This window comes from Pteropus vampyrus, unplaced genomic scaffold (genome assembly GCF_000151845.1).
Source record: "Pteropus vampyrus isolate Shadow unplaced genomic scaffold, Pvam_2.0 Scaffold100, whole genome shotgun sequence".
NCBI lineage: Eukaryota > Metazoa > Chordata > Mammalia > Chiroptera > Pteropodidae > Pteropus > Pteropus vampyrus.
The window spans coordinates 383465-406792 of NW_011888881.1; the positions used below are offsets into that span (position 1 = coordinate 383465).

At 51.1% G+C, this 23328-nt stretch overlaps 1 protein-coding gene across 1 annotated transcript in view; it reads left to right on the top strand.

Moving 5' to 3' along the window:
• Positions 1-23328, top strand: part of CNTN4 (contactin 4) — a 266241-nt gene that overhangs the window by 115466 nt on the left and 127447 nt on the right. Inside the window, exons 6-7 of the mRNA XM_023533299.1 lie at positions 9294-9430; positions 11708-11837. Of these exons, the coding sequence (XP_023389067.1) occupies positions 9294-9430; positions 11708-11837 (267 nt within the window). The remainder of the gene's footprint in view (positions 1-9293; positions 9431-11707; positions 11838-23328) is intronic.

A 23328-nucleotide genomic window follows, 5' to 3' on the forward strand; every position in this document is an offset into this window, starting at 1 on the left:
CAGTGCTGAGTTCCTGATATCCATCTGCCTCGGCCACCGATGGAAATGAGTTATTAGCATTCAAATCGCTGTGCCGATCACAAGAGGGGAGAGAGGAACCCCGGTCGCCCACCTGTGAACACGCGTCTTTGTTGACAAGAGAATCCCTTACCACACCGAGATGTGCCGTCTTGGGGCTCGGGAACCCCGGGGTCCAGCGAGGAAGCCGCTGCTTTTCTCGGTTGCAAGGTGTCGCGTTGCGTTCGTCAGCTGTGCACCTCGGCGGCCCCCGGCGGGCGGGCTTTGGGCCTGGCTTGACGAAACGGCGATCTCCCCTGGTCTCCCCTTCTCACGCTCAGACCTCACCTGGCCGGCCACAGCGCCATCACTCCCGTGTCCCCCGTGCCACAGTGACGGACGTGTCCCCACCACGGGTGGCTTCCCGGGGGGGCGGGGTGTCCTTAGATTAGCAGGTGCTGCTCGTGTCTGGGATATGCGAAGAGCGAACCAGTTCAGACAGAAAACATCGTCACCCCACCCCAGCTCCCCGGCTTCGTTCTGCCGTGACATCCACTTGCCCAGTGTGGTGTAATTTTAATCGGCTCTTTCAGACATTTTTCAGTCTAAAATGCTTTATTAAAATAAGTTTGTATATTCACAGGGGTAAAATGCTCTGGATCTTTGTTGCTAAAGGTGGAAATTTTCCAAAATGATTTTACTACATTATTAATTCATTCGACAAATTTCTTTTTCATTGCCAAACATATGGCCGGCAACATCAGGCACTAGGGCTGCGAGACTGATCCCTGCCTCAGGGAGTCTGCATTTTACGAGAAGCTGACAGATCATATACTATTAAGCAAATAAGTGAACGAGACAATTTCAGGTTGTGTTAAGAGTTACAAAGAAAATAATTAGGAAGGTATGATAGATAATAACTGGGAGCAAGGAAGAGGCTTCAGCGGATACGGGAGTCAGGGAGGACGTGTCTAGGATGGACCTCGTTGCTGAGAGAGAGCCAGCATTTCAAGGGGAAGCACATCCCGGGCAGACGGTGGGGACGTGCAGAGGCTCTGGGGCAGGGACCGCTCGATGTGTCTGAGATGCATCTGGGAACCCAGTGTGACACATCGCAGGGAGAAGGGGCAAACGTTTTGAAACACAGGAAGGTGACAGATGATGCAGGACCTTGTAAGCCAGGCACAGAGTTTGGGTTTTGTTCTGAGTGTAATGGGAAATCCTAGGAGGATTTTAAGCAAGGGTCTGACTTAATCTGATTCATGCTTTTAAAAGACCCCTCTGGTTGCTTCGTGATGAAGGGATTATAAAGCACCAAGAGCGAGGGGAGGCTGCCAGGCAGGAAGCCGCGTACGTGAGAGAGGTTGGCAGCTAGGGCTCAGGACAGAGGACAAGTGGAAAGTCTTGAGGTACATTTTGGAGTAAGAGCCAATGAGACACGCTCGTGTCATTCCCGCAAGTACCCAGTTCGTAGATAAGGACCCTGGCTCCCTAAGAGATGACATAACTGACCTGAGTTTACACAGTAAGAAGCAGAGTCACATTCCGAGTGCTATGCGTGCTCTTTCGTGCTCGAGGTTCTCAAACGTCAGCGGGCATTAGGATAATCTGGAAATTTTATTAAAATGTGGATTACTGGGCCCTCCCCTTGCAGGTTCTGATTCTGCAGGGCAGACGCGGGACCTGAGAGTTGGCATCTGTCAAGTTCCCAGGTGACGCCGATGCAGTTTATCTGGGGTCCACGCTGTGAGACGCGTGGCTCAGTGCTGGGCCGTTTCCGAGTGGTGGGTGAGGCTGCAGATTAAACTACCAGCGAGCGAAGGCGTTCCTGCTCCTCGGCACGCCAGCCGCCAGCTGCCAATCAGGCCTGGGGCCCCCGCTGTGCACACACAGCATGGGATGGGCGTGGCCGATAAGCATCTTTGAAGAAAGGAAAGGGGGCTGTCCAGGGCATTGAATTCCCTTGGTAGTTACTCATCTTTCCACCTCATTGTATCTGTGAAGTCACTTCCTTCTTGCACAAGGAGACCAGGCGAATATAGTCATGATTTGGAAGAATGAAGTGCGAACTAAAAGAACTTGGTATTTAATGCCTTTTACACAATTTTTCCTTTTTAACGGGTGTTAAAAAACATAAAACCATCTTCATCATTGGGAAGTAGGGAATATAATATCTGAGCAGTAAGGCAGGCTCTATATTTCATTGAATGCTTTAGTGTTTGAGCTGGAAGGAAGTGCCGGGGCCAACTTTTTGATTTGTGTAAGAAAATAGGGCGCAGAGACATAAAATAACTCACCCCAGATCACACGAGTGAGAATCAGCCTGTGACTAGAACTGTTCTATCTATTATACTACACCATATGTTACGTTCCCTGCCAATAGCACATTTTAATAAAATAGGTAAAGGGAGAAAGCCCGTCAGTCATCCAGATGCTTTTTCTGCATATTTTCTACAAGCGCTGTCATAAATGAAAACATCCAGGTGAACAATTGACTGCTTCACTCCCCATTTTCCAAAAGAGCGGCTTTTATTCCCTTCTCCACGTGACATCTATGGCTGTATGTCCAGACCTTGTGTGCTGTGGTCTTTTGGCCCCAAAGGCAAAACTGTAGGCTCAATGACCTTGCAATGGTGTTTGAGCATCTCCGAGGTCGTGAGTGAGTGAAGGCAGAAGCATCCTGCAATGTGGCACACAGACTTCCCCACGATGTGCTATGTGTATGAGATCACTGGACAGCTGTCGGCCCTGCAAAGTAGCTTAAAGGACAGAGTGACCAAAAACCGAACAGAGCAGATCAAGTAATTTCGCAGTAGAGCAATAGTCTAACTGTCCTCTACAGAACTGATATTGAGACCCTCAATTTCCCGTGTCACTTAAGATAAAGGCAACAACTTTCGTGTCTTTCCCTTCATCTGACAGTTCCGATGAGTGGATTGGTGTGAGTTTCCAGGGCTGCACAATGAGCACGTGCAACTCGTGGGCAGTGGGAGGAGAGGCAGGAGGGAGGACACGTGTCCTTGCCCCCTGTGAAACCTCGGACCCGGGAGACAAAGTCAGAGCAAGGACAATGTGTTAAGTGCAATTCGCTTCCTTCATTCTATCTTGCCAGAAGGCAGATGTAACTGTTACTGTTTTTATGCGTCGAGGAATACAGTTTAAATTTACCTGTGACAAGTTTTACCCAAGTGGCTCCATTTATCTAGAAGTTTCTGTGCTTGTCTCAAGTGTGGTTCTCAAACTTTTGGTTTCAAGACCCCTTTTTACTCTTAAAATCATGAAATATTCCAAAGAATGTTTGCTCATGTGGGCTCTATCTACCACTATCCACCATGTTGGAAATTAAAACAGAATTTTAGTACTTTTTTTACATTTAAAATGACAATAATACAACCAGTGCATGTTAATACAATCTCATATTTTAAGAAAACTGACTGTATTCTTCGAAACAAAACAAACGAACAAAAACATTTAAGAAGAAGAGGGACATCGTTTCTGGTTTTGCAAGTCTCTTTCATGGCTGTCTGGACGGAAGAAAGCTGGATTTTTATCTGTGCTTCTGTGTTCGGACTGCGATGATGTGTTTTTCCAGTTTACGTACATGAAGAAAATGCGGTCTCACGCGTTGAGTAGTTAGAAAGACAGGTCTTAGCGACACCCTGCAGGAGACTTGGGGAACCTCAGTGGTCCTTCGGCCACACTTAGAGAACCGTGGGGCCGAGAGAAGACACCCACTGCCGTGGTGGGAGAGCCGGACGTGACCTCGACGGCCCATAGACGGAGCGTGGAGGGGGTGCCAGGCAGACCTGGGTTCCCGTGTCAGCTGGGCCACTTTCTGAATCTGGGCCTTAATATCTCGGTCTCATCGTAAAACGAGATGATGATGCCTAACGTGCCGGTCAGTCATCACGAGGTTGGGAAATCAGATCGATAAAGCGACGCCCACGAGATAGCGCATGATCCCACAGCGGCCGTGACCGCTGATACTACGTCCAGAAAGCCGATTGGCGTAGGAGAACGGGATGAATTCAACCCAAATGAGAGCAGATTTAGAGAAACACTAGGCGGTGACCAACTCGGAGACCGAAAAGGAAATGTCAAGCGAAGAATCCACCTTGGGCCAGAGTAACAACTTGCTTCGTTTGGGCAGTAACGGGTTCCGCGCATCAGTCGTAAAAGAAGCCTTTTGTTCAGGAACGTGTTTCTGATTGCCAGTTCTTTTGGGGCCGTGACTCATTTCTAAAGTTCTGAATTGACCGCGGCACATCTAGGAAGAGGAAACGCGTGATCACGTAGAAACTGATTAACGAGGAAAGAGTTAAGCTGAACGAACACGCAACGGCACAGAACAGCTCTGCTGCCTGTATCCGATGAGCCGTAAGTCCTCAGCAGGATGGGAGTCAGCACGTCGAGGATGGGTTCACAGAGGAGGCTTTCCTGCAGGGTGAAATTGGTTAGGGGGTGGAGGGGCGGAGGACATTGGAAAACTACGGGGTGTCACAAGCAAAGGAAAGAGGCCGGAACCGGTGACCTGGACTTGGGGACAAGGAAGACCCTGTTTGGTAGGAGCTGTGGGTTCTGAGCAAAGCTGGAGATAAAGTCAAAGAGCCAGTGACAATGGACTTTAAATATCGGCTTAAAAATGTGACGTGTCAGTAACGTCTTCTTGATTTGTGTCACATTTGCAAATGCGATCTATTATCTCACACACGGTCATGTAATTTATCAACGAATACCTCTTAGGAGGAATACACCTGCTTTTGATTGCCCTCCAGCGCGCCTTCACGTAGTGGCCTTCGTATTTTATGCAGAGTTTGTCATTGTCTGCAGGATGGCTGGCCCAATGGCATCTCCTCTGCCACTGCCAGGAGCCAAAGCGATTTAATTTAGAGATGAAGAGAAACAGGAGTGTCTGAGTGAAGCACAAATTACCAGAGACCCCAGGAGAGCCAAGAGTTCCCATAGTTCAAGAGACAGTCTGAAGGCTGAGCATCTTCAAGTCGGAAGGGACTTCAGACACCAAGTCCACAGTGGGCAAACGTCAGCTTTCAACATCCAGGCTCCACATCCAAAGCGTGTCTTATGAAACGATGAGATCGCGATGCCTTCACAGAGTATTTTTCAAAGCGCCCGTCTTGTTTAATCATCGAGTTCCTTTTTTTTTTTCTTTTTACATGAAAGTGTCAGTATCCGAAGCAGAGCAAAGCTGCAGTGGTTGAAGGGGGTGTTTCCCCCCACCCACCGCCCCAAGAACCCTGGGAGCTTCAGAGGATCAGATCTGAAGACACTCATTAGGATGGGGCCATGGTGTGGGGAGCAGGGAGAGCCTCAGATCAAAGCGGAGGTTTTCGGGGCTGGACGAAGGTCAGCTTCGGGCTCTTACACTCGAACACGGAGTGGGCATGTCTTGTGAAGATGGCCCTTCCTTTCAGTGAGCTCTGCAAATGGGCAGTCGGGGTTCAGGGAAGGTGACAACGAGAAATCGGAAGACCGAACAGGAAAGTTGGTAGATGAATAGTTCAAGTGCCAAAGCTGGGAACGTTGGAATCGAGGTGGAGATACTGATTTTTGCCTGGGTAATTCTATCAACAGCACGAGAATTCCAGGCTGGAGGGAAAGATTTGGGAAGCCACTATGCATATACGATACGTGTGTGTGTGTGTGTGTGTGTGTGTGTGTGTGTGTGTGTGTGTGTGTGTTGGTCAATTGAACCCAAGCGATTACCTTCAGGCTCATAAAACCCACTACCGGTGTGTTCAGCCATGTTAGCCAGAGCTCTGCGTTCCTTGCCGAAGACTCATCCTCTCCAAGACCGTTTGAGCGGCCAGACCTAAGTCTCAAAGGCCACAGGTCATCTTTGTCACAGTCACGTAGGTGGTTTTGCCATCATATCCTTTCTTACAGATTTTTTTAATTTCTAAGTTCTAAGGCTCATGATGACGTTTCTTTCTATTAGAAATTTGTTTTTGTGGAGATCAGAGAGCCGGCTGGCTCTGAGAATTGTTTGACCATTAAGTTCAAATTATATTCATCTTCAATTGAAATTATGATTGGATAACATGCTTGAATGATTCCAGCGGTCAGAGTACACAAGCATCGATTTAGGTCATTTCTGGCAGTTATTGAACGGAAGAATGAAATGAAGAGATTGCTCATCTATACAAGAGACTATCAGAGTCACAGGGTCAAATCCAACACACCCACAACCTTCGATAGGAATTTGTAGCTTGAGAAGAAGACTTAAGATGTTTTAGAGGAGGAATTTTTCTGTTTCAAACCCTGAAAGAACATGAATGGCCAAAATGATGCTCTGTTTTAATACGTAGATATGATTAATTCCTTTTAATATGTAGGATCTACATACACCATTCAAAAAGGCATTAGATAGGACCTCCTTTCTGAAGCAATAGTGCTGAACCAACCTGGGCAGGCCTTCCTCGGAGCTGTTATTTGGACATGGAGTTAGGAAACGTGGTTGAACCTAGATATTGAGTGATAATGAAGGCCACAGACCCACCCGAGTTATCCAAACCAAAAGGGAGAGGGAGCAACGTTTTTCTATCATGCACTAAAATGGACCATTTGTCATCCAAGGACTTTGAGCTGAATGACCCAAAGAGATACGAAGAGACGAGAACCATTTCTGCCACCCACGGAGCTTGATTCTAGAACAAAAGCTCACCCACTTAGATGCGATTCATCCAGTGTGAGTGAGCGACAGCAGAAGCCGTCACAGCGTGAGCCTCTGCCCTGTCGGCCTGCCGTTGGCGTGTTGAAAGAGAAATCACCTCATTCTTTGCCATGTGTGTAATGCGGCATTTCCTTCTTGATCTCCCTGGGCCTCTGTCCAGATATTCACTTCAAAAGGAACGTGCTTTTTTTGTCACGTCGAATTTGGCTTCTCTGTACTAATTTCGCTTTAAGGGCAAGGAAGGTACCGGACGATGTCTCGCAGAGGCCGAGCGCGTCGTCGATTTCCGCCTGGCCGGCTGTCGTCCGTCATTCGAGTCCAGCACCGTCGCCGCCGCCGCCCCGTGGGAGAGGACGGAAGGGGCCCTCGGAAGGCCGAATGAGCGAGAACTTCGTAAGGTCTTTGCGAAACCCTCTCAAGACTCTCTTCCCTGCCCAGTCTCTTTTCTGGGATCGCAAGGTCTTGCTTTCGGCACTCTGCGTTTTCAGGAGAACGCAGTGCATGGGCCCCAGCGTGACAGGAAATCTGTGACATGGAAGGCCGTGTCTCCGCACGTGGTTTTGATGTTTCCTCTTTGAATTCAGCTTGACATTGCTTCATTGGTTACATTTGCCTTTTCATTTTTTTTTTTTCCGCACACTCTTTGAAAACTTCGGCTTAGTCGTTAATATCCCACACAGCTCTCTGCAGCTTTTCTTGTCTGCTTGGTTTCCGCGGGCTCTGTGGGGTGTGTGGGGTGTGTGGGGTATGGGGGGGGTAAGCGTTCAGCAGGCTGAATGTGAAACGGGCACACACTGCCATCAGCCTGTCAGGGCGACACGCCCTCCAAGCAGAGAACGGAAAAGGCACCCACTTTTTGAGCTGCTTTGGCGTTACGGCAGCAAGGTACAGCGCAGCAGCTCAGCAGCTGACCAGCAAGGGCGAAGGCTCTGACCTTCGTCCAAGTCGATGCTGGATGTTAGAGCTTTTCTGAAAGCTGACCCTTTCGGCCTCCCCTCACGTGCAGCATGCTTCGTCCCCGTCAGCAGAGGATTTGTAAAATTGTGTTTTGCTCTTTGAAAAACAAGAATTTGCTTATAATTGGCAAAAGGAGAAAGCAGCATTTATCCAGGGACCTAGAGCCCTCTGCTGGGTGAGGGACTTGCTGAGTTTTTTTCTCGGTTTGTTTATTGCTGAGAAGGTCAGGTAGACAGGTTGGCCTCAGCACTAGTGAATTCTTTTTGAATCGAACTATGGATGATTTTGGAGCCTCACCGGATCAAGATTCTGAGGCCAAGTCAGGAAGAGACGTGTTAAAAGCACAGAGTAGCATCTTTCCGTTCGGTACCAACGTCCACTCTGACTGGTAAGTCCGCCCTGGGCGGGTCACCTGCAGAAACGCCCCCAGGGGGCTTCCTGAGTGAGAGGCCAAGGTCTGCTCCGCGTGAACTCTGGGCTGGACGGCCCCCACCTCGATGCACTTGCCGTTAGAATTAACGATGGCGTGACTTATGCTTTGGGCGAAAGGCGTATTTATCGAGACTTGTTTATAGATCGTGGAATTCACACTATCTTTAGCTCATTGCAGACAAAGAAAGAACCGTGACTTCTCCTGATGCATGAGAAGCGTGGCATGGTTTGGGTGGCGGGAGTGGTATAGGGCGTGGGCGGTGTGGGTGACGTGTTGGCTGACTTCCTACGTTACCTGTGGCAGGACCTGAGGTCCTAAGAAGGTTTTGGTAAAAATCAGGACTGGCTCAGCCATTTGGGATTCCAGGGCTATGCTCTTGTGGACAACGCTCTGTCGCCAGGAAATAAGACAACATTAAACAATGGTGATAGTCTTGAAAGAGAAAGGAGTCTCGAAAATTATTCGTATAACGTGTGGGAGTAAAGTGTACTAGTTAGGGACAAGCTAAGCTGCTGTGACACGTAGACCCCAAAACACAGAGGCTTACACAGGAGGCTTACTTCTCTCTCACATATCACTCCGAAAATCGGCAGGGGACTCAGGGGCTGCTTTGCTCTATGAGGTCACTCAAGGTCCAAGACTGGCTGGTCGGCCTTTCCGCCCTCTGTCGTGTCCCTCTCGGAGCCCAAGGTTGTTCCAATCATTACGTTTTTCCCATCGGCGGGAAGGGACGGCAAGAGTCCAGTGCAAATATCTTTAAGTAAATAATCTGGGCGTCGCGCTCAGCACTCACGCATGTGCTGTTGGCGTGAACGTCATTACCCCTAGCTGCAAAGGAATCTGGGGGACATATCTCTAGGAAAGCGTAAGTCCAGCTCAAACTGGCAGAGCAGAGTGGGATATTTCTGTTACAAAGAGGGAAAAAGGAGGAACAGATACTCGGGGGAGCGGGCAGTTCATTTCGCCACGCGGCTGACGGCAGTTCTGCTCTTCCCGCGTAAAGACCAGCCCCACGGGCTGCCCAAACGGCGTTCGGAGTCGGACGGGGCGGGGTGTCTTCCGAAAGCGCTCCGGGAACGTCTCCCCAGCCTCGTCGTCGGCGAGCGTCTGAAAGGGCAGTTTTATGATGAGCCTACTTCTGTCCCTTGATTGCATCTGATAAAAATAGATCGAACGTGCACTGAATGTACCTCTTTGCTTTCTGATCTGCTGTAGCTCAACCCAACTGGATTCAAAAAATAAATGACATCCACGTGGCCATCGAAGACAACGTCTTTTGGGAATGTAAAGCCAGCGGAAGACCCCGACCCACGTACAGGTGGCTGAGAAATGGGGAGCCGCTGTCCACTCAGGTGAGCAAACTGATGGTGAGTGCGCTGCATGTTGACTCTCACGTCTAATGTGGCCTCGTTGCTACAGAAACAGGAAAATAATGAGCTGTTTCCAAAATAATATGCAACCGAAAGCCATTAGTACCGGAAGAGGCACAGGTGAGCGCAGGTAGCCACCTGCGCATGGATCCAGTGCCTCGGCCTCTCTGCTGGGCTTTGTCCTCACAGGTCAGCACCTCTGGCTTTGCAGCCGGGCACTTACGCAGGTCTGGAAGGTGTGCCTGTGCTCAGCGCAGATTTGCGTGTGCTGTAGACTCCAGCGAGCCAGCGAGCTAACCCCCTGGGGCACCCACACTCGCCTCGCACTGTGGCGTGGCCAGTCCTGTCGCAGAGACTTCTGGCCGACAGGGTGCAGCTCGTTCACCATCCAGACCCCCGCTCTGCCTCAAACGTGCGAGAATGACACATCCAAACACAGGGTCAGCAACTATGATGCAACAGAAATAGAACAAAAGCAAAGAGAGGTGACAGGGGCTGGGGGCACCAGCCCGAGGGCCTGGGAGCAGCCAGTGGTGACCAGGAGCTCACAGGGGACACGTCCTCTCCAGAGACAGGGCGCAGTGCTTTTGGAGGTAAGGCTCTGGTTGGAGGCCCCCCGACACCTATTGCCACCCAATGATAGAAGCCGCCATACTGCTGCCTGGCCATGTAGGACTCTGCTGCAAGAGAGTCAGAAAGCCCAGGGCCCGTCCCCCGTCCACCCTGGGACAGGAGCCGCCATAGCTGCCAGGACCCTAGAGAAGCCAGCGGCCCAGGGAACGAGGCGAAGTAGCCGCAGAACCGCTAACCAGGGGAGAAGCCGAACAAGCAAAAGTAACTCCTTTTCTCAGGAAGCCTGCAAACCAGCACTCCGAGCCGTATGCAAAATTTATTTTCCAGAGCGATAACCACCTATAGAACGGTCTGACAAAGAAATAGGGATAAGTCTATTTGCCATGCTCAAAGAGATAAAGGAGCCATGTCCGTAAAAATAAACAAGATACTTTGAAACGATAAGCAGACAGAGCTTTTAAAGGACCAAATGGAAATCTTAGAAACACATAACCGTGAAATAAAAATTCTACTGAGGCCGCATTTTGTGAGGAGATGGATGAGTTATAATAATAGTCACAAAGACTTTGGAAGGTGTTCGTAAACGATTTTAAGAAATGCTGACCCATCCCGCCCTCCAAACGCGTCGTCTCGTGGGACTGTCACAAGGGACCTTGTGAGTAAATGCTGCTGTTCTGCCCGTGTTATAAACAAGGTGCATAAAATGGTCCTGACTGGTGCATAAAATGGTCCTGACTGAGCAGTTTGCCTCGGATCTCGTCGTTTGTGACTAGGGGAGCCGGAACCCGGACACTGAACGTCCGCAGCCCGCGGTGCCGCCAGGCTTGCAGGAACGTGATTCCGGGACAGCCACGGGGAGGACGTGCTAGGGAGGCGGGGGGCGGGGGTGAAAAGCATAAAGGCTCTTTGAAAATATTTCAAGAATTGCTTTCTTTGGGTTTTCCAAAATCAGGCTCTGAGCAGAGGTGTGTGTGCAGCAGGTGTGTGTGCAGCGGGTGAGTGTGCAGCAGGTGTGCGTGCAGCAGGTGAGCATGCAGCGGGGTGAGTGTGCAGCGGGTATGCATGCAGTGGGTGAGTGTGCATGCAGCAGGTGTGTGTGCAATGGGTGAGTGCATGCAGCAGGTGTGTGTGCAATGGGTGAGTGTGCATGCAGTGGGTGAGTGTGCAGCAGGTGTGCGTGCAGTGGGTGTGTGTGCAGCGGGTGAGCATGCAGTGGGTGTGTGTGCAGTGGGTGTGTGTGAGTGTACAGTGGGTGTGCGTGCAGCGGGTGAGTGTGCATGCAGTGGGTGAGTGTGCAGGTTGTATTTCCCACCCCCTCACTTCCCCTGTCCCCCGCCCCCGCCACCGGGCAGCACAAAGCCTTAGAGTAGAAAAGCATTTAAAATTTTAAGTTCATCTATTTAGAGAGCATATTAATCTGAATGCTTTCACTACTAAATCAATGAGAACTCAAGGGAGTCGGTCCTACAATTTAGATTCCATTTTCCAGTTGATGTACGGGTTATTCCGTGTAGCATCTGACCTGCCACAAAAGTAGCTGACAGATAAATAGATCGTGTTATGAAAATTGCTTCTCTGATGGCTATTTTCTTCCCATTAAACCCGTCTGATAAAACACGCAGCAAAACTGCCCGAAGGTCTCGGTCGCAGGAGGTCACCGTTCTGTGTTTCTCTCTTGTTTCACAGGACAGAATTCAGATCGAGCAGGGGACGCTGAACATAACCGTGGTGGGCCTCGCGGATGCGGGCATGTACCAGTGCGTGGCCGAGAACAGACACGGCGTCATCTTCTCCAGCGCCGAGCTCAGCGTTATCGGTGAGTATGCTGGAAAGAGATACGTCAGCCAGTAGACACTCTTTAAGTCGGTAAACTAACACGGGCTTGGCCCAGCGTAAACGCCCGATGCAGGAGACAGGAGAAAAGAGTCTTTAGGCCAGAGAGATTGCTGGAGACACACGTAACGCGTTCTACAGATGACGAGCCTCCCCCTCGCCCCCGGCTGGGCTGACCTCTGTCTGCAAACCCGCCGGCCCCCGCTCCGCCACGGCCCCCTCCCACGTGCCGTGCCCTGCTGCCTGCGGTGCTCCACCTGCCCCTCGTCCTTGCCTCCGACGGCCTCCGGCCGGCGCCTAAGCCAGCTCCCCCCTATGCAGGTTGTCACACTGCCTCTTCACCCTGCTCGTGACAGACGCCACCACTGCCTTTTCCTCGTGTGTGCAACTTCCCCGTCCTTTCCTCCCCATGGCCTTAAGAGCCTGTGGCGTCCAGGACCACGTTGGATGTGAGCCACCAGTGGGCACTTCAGGATTAATACAATATAAGATGCGCTCGGTAAACGTTGACCGAATTAGGAATGAATGGGTGTGTTTAGTGATCGAGGAGTCGAGAAACTTAAAAAAATGAATTATCAAATTAAGTAAATACATCATCGAAAGTATAGGTTAAGTGGATTGACAAACCTGCGGGCATTAAGAATGACACAAACGTCCCGGCCGCCAACTTGCACATGTCCCATAGAGGAACTTTGACCCTGACTTCAGAAGTGATGTGAAGTATCTGAGCAGTAGTTCTTAGGGGGAGCCGATTCCACAAATCCTGCCTGTTTCTTCTGCGGAGGCTTTCTGTGCCTGGCACGTATATCTTACGTGTATAGACAGGTGCTCCAAGGAGAATGTCCTTCCACCCCGAGCACAAGGAAGGGAAAACAAGGAAGGGAAAGCTCCCGTGACAGTTTCTCACCGAGCTCATTCGCCTGGATCAGCATCCATTAAAGACAAGCTCTGTGAGGGTTCACGGGACCTCAGCCTTCCCGCAAGAGGCCTAGGGACATTCTGTGCTTCTGGCATGTTCGGCTTGGTGCGGCCTACTGTAAGCGTGAGCTTTTAGGAAGCCTAAACGTACACACCTCCTCCCCCTGACAGTTGTTGGAACAATCATTTCAACTTCCTCCAGGACGAGGCCGATGCTCCATCCTGCCCAGGCCGGATCGGATTGTTGGTAGTTGGAACTGACTCCCGGCCCACGGTTCACCGTGGCCGATCGTGTAGGATTTTCTGCGGAAAGAAGCATGTTCTCTGTTAAACATTATGCCAGCTAGTTAGCAGAACACTTAAAACTGAGGCTGAGGGGCCTAATGAATGAATCACAGGGTTCTAAAACCATCTGGGTGAGCGCTTGCCAATTTACAAGTCTGGGGACTCCATTATAATTTTAAAAGATTTTTTAGGTCCCTTTGTTACAATTTGATTGTAAGGAGCAACCGCAAATCATGAGATAAAATCATGGGGTATAGATCCAGGGTAATTACAGCCCCGAAAGTAGAACCTGAAGCGAGAAAGGCTATTGAATGATTTTTCTGTAGAGCGCCGACCGCAGCTAGAAGTAACAGTGTATATGAAATCTATGCGTTAGAATGGTATCTAGTCGATGTGTCTATTCTAACGGACAGATGAGATGGAACAGGTTCAAACGACTCTGCATAGCCTTCCCCAGATACTTCCCCTTCCCCCCGCCCGGGGTTCAAGGCTGGTGAGTTGGGGATCACTACTTCAGCTTTGATACTCAGAGGGTCATTTCAAATCATCTGCAGTTGGAACTAATTCCGAATGAAATCTGATCCGAGTTCCTCAGTCCCCAGCGTCAGCGCGGTAGAGCAGTGGCGATGTTTTCAAACCTGAGACGTCATCAAACCACCTGGTCTCAGCCGAGTTGAACGTGAGCACAGTGAGGCGCATCAGGAAGAGACACAGGCCAAACCGCTAACAATAGCCAGGCTTCCAGGAGTCCAGGGGCCGGAGATTGGCCAGCGGCCTGGGCCGGCCAGCTGGGCCTTGGACAGCCGTTTATATTTGGACAGAGAGAAAAGAATGCGGGGAATATTCCAGATCAGAGCGCAGCGGCCTGAACAGCGGCTCAAAGTTGTGAAACGTCTGGATAGTTTGTTGCACATAGAGAATCCTGAATTATCCTTCAAAAAAATTGATGCAGATACATAAAGCGTATGAGCCGAGCACACACTCGAAAGAAGAAAATGAAAGTTTAATTAAGGACTAATTTTAGAGAATCTCGACTAACAAGCTTAGATGTTCCCTCTGTAACATACCATCTTCCGTCCCCCCAAAATCACATTAACACCCTCCGAGTGAACAGAAGGGCAGGTAAGTGTTGAATGAGTGGCTCTCTGGAGCCCATAATAAGAATATGCCGGACTGTTTAAAAATGCACATACATTTGCATCGTTCCCTTGAGTGAGCTATAAAAAGATCGCAGTCCACGAGTCACTGTGTTTCTTACAGAACGGTAATACCTTGACTCCTTTGTATCAAGTAACCGATTTGACGTTACCTGTATTAGGATCCCGGTGAAGCCAAAGTCAACAAAGAAACAAGATACTTCAGTATAAGGAAGAAAAAAACAGGGCTGGGTCGAGCTATCGATCAACTACCAGGACCCGCTAGTGCTAGAGAGGAAGTCCGTCTCGTGAAGGGCGACAGCCCCGAAGGCGTGACTGGCAGATGGTCGGGAGCAGATGTGATGGACTTCTCCCTTGGCCTCGTCCTTGTGTGTCCTGTCTGGAATTTAATGTGCATGTAACATAATCTATATTCGACGGATCGAAACTGCTAAATAATTTAGCTGGGTGATTTACTCGCCGGATGGAGGGGGCCACAGAGAGACTGCTAGCTTAGCGTCAGCCTGGTTCTGGGCACATCGGGTAGGGGCGTCCCCATTAGTGACTGAACCCGTCACCGTTCACGGCTTAGCGTTCCTCAAGGCAGCTGTCCCCAGGCCTTTTCTCCTGTCCTTCCGCGGGTCGTGGGTGGGGTTCTCCTGTGTGGCGCACTCCTGCGGCATTCGCTCTCCCACTCACGAAGGGATACTGGAACTGGAGTGAAGAGGGGCTTAGAATCGTGAGGAAACGCGAACCTTCTATAAAAACTTAATTAGAAATTAGGTATTTCATTGGTTAAGAAAATAACTTTCCGAATGCACTGTTTCTGTTCATGTTTAATGCTTGAGTCCACTTAGATGATCGTATTGGCTTCACCAGGGTGGGGGCGGAGGGGCTGCTGATGGAGTCGTCAGGCTTGAGATTTTCTGTGGTGCTTATGTGATGTACGTCACCACAGGGTAGGGAGAGAAGAGCTAAGTTCCCAAAAGCAGAGACAGGGACGCAGGCACCTGTGAGTCAGTGCGGGACCGTCCTCCAGGAAAGCCTGTGAGAGGGAGAAGGTGCGTGTGGGGAGGGGGTAGCTGAGTAAGGGCACAGCTCAGGTGAAGCCCAGCTGCAGCTCGTCCTGTGGGGACACCTGGAGCAGTTTGCAGTTATCCCCACCTGACGCTGGCTTTTTTTTTTTAATCTCATATTGTCTGCCAGTGAGGAGATAGTAGCAATGTCACTATGGGGTGGGGGTGGGGAAATGCAGCACAACCTCCTAATCAATTCCCCCAGAGAAGGGGCCAGCCAGAGGGGGTGAGCGTCCAGCACTCACAGCAGCCGAGGCCAGGACAAAGAGACCGGGGAGGTACCCACCCCCCACCTTCCCCACAGGGGACGAGTAACTGTGCCAGACCAAGATACTTGGTGACTTCGTCCAGCTGACCTGGGTCCTAAAAGAGCACCTGATTTTGAAATGTGACAAACTGTCTCCAAGAGCAAGGGGCGTCTTCCCCGGGGTCTTTGGAGTGTGGCCTGACTTTGCCAGGACCACGTAGTGGAACAGAGTAGCTTTGCCCTGAGATTTCTGTTCAGTGGCTCCGTGTCATAGGGACCGTGGGGTGGAGGACATCTGACCCTGGCAGGACACTCAGCTACCATTAAGGGCCAATTAAAGTGAGGTGCAGGCTTGGGCGATTGTCTGGTTAGTTTGGCATTTATCCAGATGGTTGGCTCGTGAGTTGGAACAACATCAGGGCTACAGTTATTTCACAGGGATGCTCATCTGTCATTTCTCAGCCGCCTCGTTGGGCCAGATTACGACATCATCAGATGTGCTGAGTGTGATCAGCAGCCAGTGAGGGGACAAACGTCTTTCTCACAAACGCCATCGTCTAGGCAGGAGCCTTACTTAAGTCGCCGTGAGCGGGAACTCTGTGCCTGGATCTCAGACTCGAGCTGAGTGTCTTCAGCAGGGTCGCAGGCCTTCAGTCACCAGTAGAGTGAGGGCTCGCCTGCTCCCCTCCCCCTCAAAACTCAAAGATCCATGGGAAAGCTCCTCGTAGCCCGTCAGAGTTTCCTGCTGCCGGTAGCTGGTATCCATACCGGAAACGCATCATGTAGCAGCCACAAAACACACACGCACACAAAGACACACACTCACACAGTCACACACACTCACTCACACACACACACACACACACACACACACACACACACACACGTTTCTCCGGTTCTCGAATTTTGCCGATGATTATAATCACATGGGCGCCTTGCAGGACGCCGGTGCCACACCCTTCTCCCTTCCGGCTGCTCCGGTCTCTGGGCCCCGGACACCAGCATCCGTCTTCGCAGCCGCCCAGGTGTGACCCCACCGAGCAGAACAGCGCAGGCTGGGAACTACCGCTCTGATCAATTGGTCAGGTCGGAAGGCCCTCGAGTGTCCCTAAGGGGTCGCTCCTCCAGCCTGGCCGAGCACAGGTCGGGAGCCCCGCCCTCACGGTTCCGGCCAGGGCATTCTGGGCCAGTGACGGACAGTGTTCGGAACAGGGCCCCTGCTCCAAGACCACCCTGCGAGAACCTGTCCTGAAACAGGAAGTCGAGGCTGCGCGGGGCTTGGCCTTTGTCTTAGTTGAGTACAGCCTGCCCACAGGTAGGCTTCGGATCGGGATCAGAAGAGGCGTGCCAGGCTCAGGGACCGCGGCCCTGGCCGAAGGACCCGCCCCAGCGAGATGGTGAGCCGGACCAGGCTCCCAGGGGGTCTTCATGGGCCACCGTGCGAGGTCTGGGCTGAGGTGTGGCTTGGCGGGGCTCTGGGCGTCAAGCCAACGGGGTTGTGGGGGGAGATGTCGAAATCTTAAGGATAAACATAATGACAGCTCCTTACATCAGTGTCCCCCCAGAGCAAGCCCCGCAGTGAGTTAGAGTTTAACATGGCGCTCAAGAAGGCGGCCCCGAGCGTCAATGCCACATGCGGCCTTCCGGCCGGAGACTCTGCGCCTCCTGCGGCGGGACTCGAAAGCAGATCCATGCCAAAGCCCGTCCCGCACCCAAGGGCGTTTCCACTGCACGCTCCGTTAAAGGCGGGGCCGGGAGGAAATTCTGTCTTCTAGCAAAATTGTGTGTTTTTCTTTTATCAGCCAGTAAGAAATGTGCTCCTCTCCGTCCCTCTGCCCACCGTGCAGACCTGTGCGCTTTGACGTCCAAAAGTTCGTGGCTCATCGTTGCACTCAGTCTAGTAAGACTGTTTCCTCCCCTCCCTGCGCTGGTTTCAGCCTAAGAAAAATATATTATTACTTTGTATCTTTTACCAGCATCCTCCCCAGTCTCTGAATTAGTGAATAAATATATGAAACGAAGTAACCGGTTTTCCCCTTTCACTACGTTCTGGCGACAAGTCGACTCATTTGACTCATTTTTATAGCTGAAGGCGCTTTAGCATCTGCATTCAAGAGTTAGCGTCAGTTTCCAGCTCTAACTAAGGCTTGTGCAGTTTACTTGGAGATCTCTTCAAACTCAGATTCTGACTCCAGGTTTGGGGTGGAGCCAGAAATTCTGAGGGTCGGGCAAGGTCCCAGGTGATCACCGGCGCTCCAGCTGTGCCAGTCACACTTTCCGTGGTGAAAGTCGTCAGCTGCAGATTCGCAGGTCCCTCTCATGGCGGGTAGAGCTGAGAAGCGGATACAGTTAACAGGCTCCTCCAGCTGAGGCGTATGAGCAGTTAGGTTTGGGTGCCGCGGATCTAGGATCTTCTTTGCGGGTCCTCTCGCTCCCCAAGCTCACGTCGTCACAGTGGAGCCGTTTTCTAAGCTGTGAAGTCGAGTAGGGGTTTGAGGGAGGGGTCTGGGGGTTTGAGCGCCCAGCCCCCGCTCCGCCTGTGTCTCGTTGAACTGGTATTGACGGAGCCTGTGTCAGCCACGGAGCCCGTTCCCACCGGAAGCAGAGCATTTGCAGCGACAGCGTCCGAGCTTAATCTCCCCCACCGACGCCCCCACTGGGCACAGACAGCGGCTCTTCTAGGCTCCTGATGACGTCCGTGTGTACTTAATGCAGAGCAGGTCGCTTTCAATGAAGCCTGGGGAATGTGGTTGAAATGAGCAAAGGGGCGACGTGTGTGTTCTCTTTGCACGTCGGACGGCTTCGCCACGTGCCTCGTGAGGGACGGCGGCAAGCAGATGTCACCGCTGGGCCGCATGCGCATTGTTCACCCACACTGCGGTGTTTCTCTCCAGACCGTGCGTCCAGAGCAGGGCGTAACCGAAGCCCTCCAGCCGCCTAGTGCCTGGGTCACAAAGCCTCGGGGAGCAGATCCTGTGAGGATGATGAACCGAGCAAAGGAGTCGGAAGGGAGTCGAAGCTCCCTTTTCCTCGGCGTGGGGTTGTTTGGCTGGGGGCACCTGGAGAGGAGGGAGGAGAAGCTCGTATGGCCTCAGAGACGGGCATGGATCTGGGGGCCTTCGGGTCCTGCTCCCTTCTGCTAAGCATGTGTTTGGAGGGTGGGCGCAGGCAGGGCTGGAGCCAGCGCATCCTGGCAGGAGCCCGGTCTGCGCACCCTAACACGGCGGTTGAGGATAAGTAAACGGCATTCAGTGACTTCTTGTTGGTAGCTTGAAATGGGCCTCAATGGGAGCATTTACACCACAGAAGTTGATAAGCACTAAAAACCAAGTTGTTTGGGGTTTCGTTAGTTATTAAACATGTACAGTCCCACCAGCCAAGCGGCTTCAGGGTAAACAGCCCAGATTGTGTCCCTTGGGTAATTCTGTCTCGTTAGACTGAAATCCTCCTCCAGAGAGGACGGGGTATTCAGACGGGGAAGTTCAAGAAGCCTTGTACGCGCCCACTCGGCGGGAGAAAGGGGGTGTGCTGCGCAGGCAAAGCATTGTGGGAGGGGACTTTGCTGCCTTGAATTCCCGAGTCCTCTCCCACCACCTACGTGAACTCACAAATGTCAATTAAACATCTCCTGTATGCAGAGCACTGCGCTAGCTCCAGGGGCTACACAGACCCAGAACGTAGTTTACACCTTCTAGAGACCGATGAACGAGTAGTGGCTAAAAACAAGGGCCCCACGTCCTCACCGCCGGCAGAGAGAGCTCCAGGATTCTCTCCGCTACAGCCTGAGGCTCCTGTTCCCTCCGCAAGTGACTCTCTCTCCTGACAAAGTTACCCCATGAACCCTGGCATCGCAGTGCCACCCCCTGCCCATCTGACCAAGGACACTAACTTCCGTGAGTGTTTAGGACGGTGTACCAAATATAACGGGATATCACCATTTTGGAATGACATAAGGTCACTGTGCTTACAGGTGTTTTAAAATGCGTAGCCTCATTTTCTGCGTATCGATAGGGTAGCCCAAGGGGATGAGCAGGGGGTCAGCAGCTCAAGCCCCACCTAACGCATTACATAAAAATGATTTTCATCAACACGCTAATTGTCGCGTAAGAAACGATGTCCCGAAATGACTTTAAAACGGTTTTCCTGGAATAGGCGGAAAAGTTTTCAGCCGTGTCCACACAATTAATTTTTGGCTTTTCAACCCTTTTATGAAAAGCAAAAGGGCACCGTGTGACCACCAGAGATGGTGCTGCGAGATCTTGAGATGGTCCCAGGGCTCAGGCGTTTGTCAGTGGCCGCCGTGCCCGAGCAGCGACATCCAGGACGAATGTCTCGTCTGGACCGGGATGGGCGAGATACTAGGTCCGGCAGGAAGGAGGGACGGAGCATCACTGCACCAGGATATGACGCTGAGCGAAAAAAAAGAAAAAGCAAACCTCCAGCTGGTCCCGTACTGTGTCCTCCGCATACGGCGCGTTCTCCAAAGGCTGCACTGTACGGGCGGAGACAGGCTGGGCGGCCCCAGAGACGATGTGGCCACGAGGGTCACCTGGTCTCGGTGGAAGGGCCCAGCGTCTCGATTTCATCCGAGGCAGGTGTCCGTCTGCGATGGAACAGCGAGAGCTGTGCGCGCCCGAGGCAGCGACCTGCGGTCCGTGTTTCGAGGCGGCGCTCTGCTCGCGCAGGAAGCGACCTTTGGGAGCAGCTGCGCGAAGGATGCACTGGGCCTCTCTGCGTTGTCTCTGCAGCTGGCTGTGGATCTGTAATTATTTAAAAATAAAAAGGGTTTTGTTTCATTTTTTTCACGCAAAGATGTACTTTTGGGCGCCGAGGAGTTTTGCAGGATAAAGTCCCCTCATGATGGCAGCGGTGGGGGCGACGGTAGTAGAAATCGCAGACGGGAGCATCGGGTCTGAAGCACATACTCTGGGCCAGTACTGGGCTAAGGACTTCACGTCCAGTCCCCGTATTACGTCACGTTCAGAACCACCCTGTGGCTGTAGATACTATGGCTTCTGTTTCCTTATAACTTCCCAGCGGGACGGGAGCTGCGGGAACAGGGCTGTTCAGTGAGAGAGGCCAAGACAGGCGGGGTTTGCAGTTTTGCTCAGCGTCTCCGTGTGAATGTCGCCCCCGATCAGAGGGGGCTAATTTCGAATTTGACATTGGACCTAGAAAGAAAATTTCCACTGTACCCAGACTTCCAGTGGTCTCCCCAGAGAGCCAGCAGAAGCTCGGGGTTTTAAAATCTGATACAAGCGTCACCTCCTCGGTGGCGGAAGTATCTGAATGAATGCATCCTCCTAGGTGTATGTTTAGGGAACTAGGAGGTAACAGGTAACGATCATAGATAAAGGTTAACATAACAGGAAATTCTGAATTTCTAAAACAGCCAGCCTTAATATTCTCCAACAACTGGCGATGTTCCCGGTGATGTTTCTTTAGACTAACCAATGGACCCGATATGCTTAACTATGCTTTCCTCTTAAATAATAGCATAAAACTTCCCGGATGGGACTGCCACTGCAGATCCAGGGAGAAAGTCACCATCCGTACTGTCTCTTGAGAAACGATACTAAGGCACAAAACTTTGGCCGTCAGGGATTCTGCCAGCCACTTAAAATACTCTTGACGCGTGACCAAGAGTCATGTCATTAAGTGCAAACCAACAGGTGAGAATTGCAGAGAGGGCTTCTCTCAGCCAGGGGCACGTCACCGACAGCGTAAAATCGATGTGTTAAAGGTCACTGATCAACACTCCCAAGTAGCCTTTCTCACGTGGGAAAGGTCCTATGGTGTGAATCGTTCCAATACTGGGGGCGCAGTACCCCCCTAGCCGTTCACATAAGAAACACCACCTCCAAGTGCATCGGGGTGAGCAGACGAGGCGCCCTGTGTCCGAGCTGCTCGCAGACTCCAGCAGGTAGTTCAACAACCGGCCTATCTTTTCTGAACTATTAGGAATTTTGTCGGGTTTCACCTTCGGTGTGTGCTAACTTTTTAAGTGCCAGCAAAGGTTGGGTTCTAATGGTGCCCTGCTGGGGACCTCCCCCAGAACTCGCTGTGAATGTCACATTCACGAGGCTCCTTCCACGTTTCCCACAAGCCGCTCCAGGGCCGGTGTTTGGGAAACAGAATCATCGTGGGGTCCAGGCAGGGAGAAGCATCATCCCACAAGATTAAGGGCATTTCAGGTGCGGCAGATGGTCACAAAGTGGCAGAATGTGAAGAAAGCCACTAATGGGCCACGCGTTCAAAACCCGGTGGAATTCTGACCATTTTGCCTTCGAAGACACTGCAGCGTTGGGTGGCAACTGGTCGGTTCGCAGGGTAAGATAACACCAAGTTATTAAGCAAATTAAATAAACAGGGAAAAGATTTGAATGTGTAATTCCATCTTTATTAGTGAAAGGTATTCAAAGCCAGTCTCATCTCTAGAATGCGCAAAAGATAATGTGCACGTAAATGCTGCAGGAGAACGCTTTGGAAATGGGGACGTGTGTTTTCCGCCTTCTGTGTGGCTGACACGACGCTATTTCAAATCCCATAAAAGCAATATGTAGTTTTCGACAAATATATCCTTGTGTTCTGCAGTTTGATTTATGTAAACTCATTTCAGATACAACTGCGGAATCCTTCCTGAGCAGATGAGAAAAATGTCGGCCTGAAGTGAAGAAAATATATGTGTGTGGAGAGAGATAGTTTTAAGAAAGGAGTTTTATATGATAAAGATTTGTAACTCTATTTCACACACACAAAAATCCTTTTAAAAAAAACTTCTAGAGTTGATTTTTTTTTTTTTTACATTAATGTGTCAATTCAGGCATTTACCTAAAATGAGAACGAGTCTGTTTTGTCACAGGAAACTTTCCACCTTGCGAGTTAGCAGAGATGGGTCGGTACCTCGGGGAACAACGTCAGCATAACATGGGTGCCCGCGTTGGTCATGTGCTTCCAGCTGCAGCCAGCAGACACGGGGCCCCCTAACTCACCAACACGGCCAGCAAAGCCAAAACACACCGGCCAGGGGCCCCACCGGCCACGGTCCCCACCGGCCAGGGTCCCCACCGGCCACAGTCTTCCCCTCGGGTCCGTTTGGCCGTGAACTCTTAACAGCGCCCTGCCCACAGTGTTTCTCCCAGTCTGTGAGCCGTTTGCATGTCCTCCACAGGTCACCGACCTCGACTCTTCCTTCTTCCAAACACTGCGTGCACACGCACGAACACATGCATGCACACGCACGAACACATGCATGCACACACACGCACTCATGCAAGTCCTGCATTTTTGTGGTATGTAACAGGAATTCCCCTTACCTCTTTAACCATGGTAACAGATTTTCCAGGACGATCGTTTCTGTTAGCGATCTCTTTACGTAAATATTGAGTAGGTCTGTCCTGACCCCGTCTTCTCTATAACCCTGTAACTTTTATTATGTGATTGGCAGATCATCCCAGGAACGTATTTGTCCATAATAGCGCAAGCGTCTATACTTGCACTGTACTTATCAACGGCACCCGCAGAATAACCCCGACGTAGCGACGCCCTCACGAATCCTAGGTACACAGAAGGAGGCACCCATTGCCTACTGATTCGCTTACCTGATTTCCCCTTCGCAAAGTAAAACCAGCCCCGTGTGTGCATTGCATCGCCCGCTAACAAGCAACCCTCCTATCTTTATCTCCTTTAAGTGCTTCCACAGCGAAAGTACTTAATAAAGATTTAACTTGCTTCCGCTGCAGCTCGTTGTGTTTGCTTTTTAATTATTACCCTGTGGTCTGGGTCCTTGTAAGAAATCGACCCTTGTCTCCC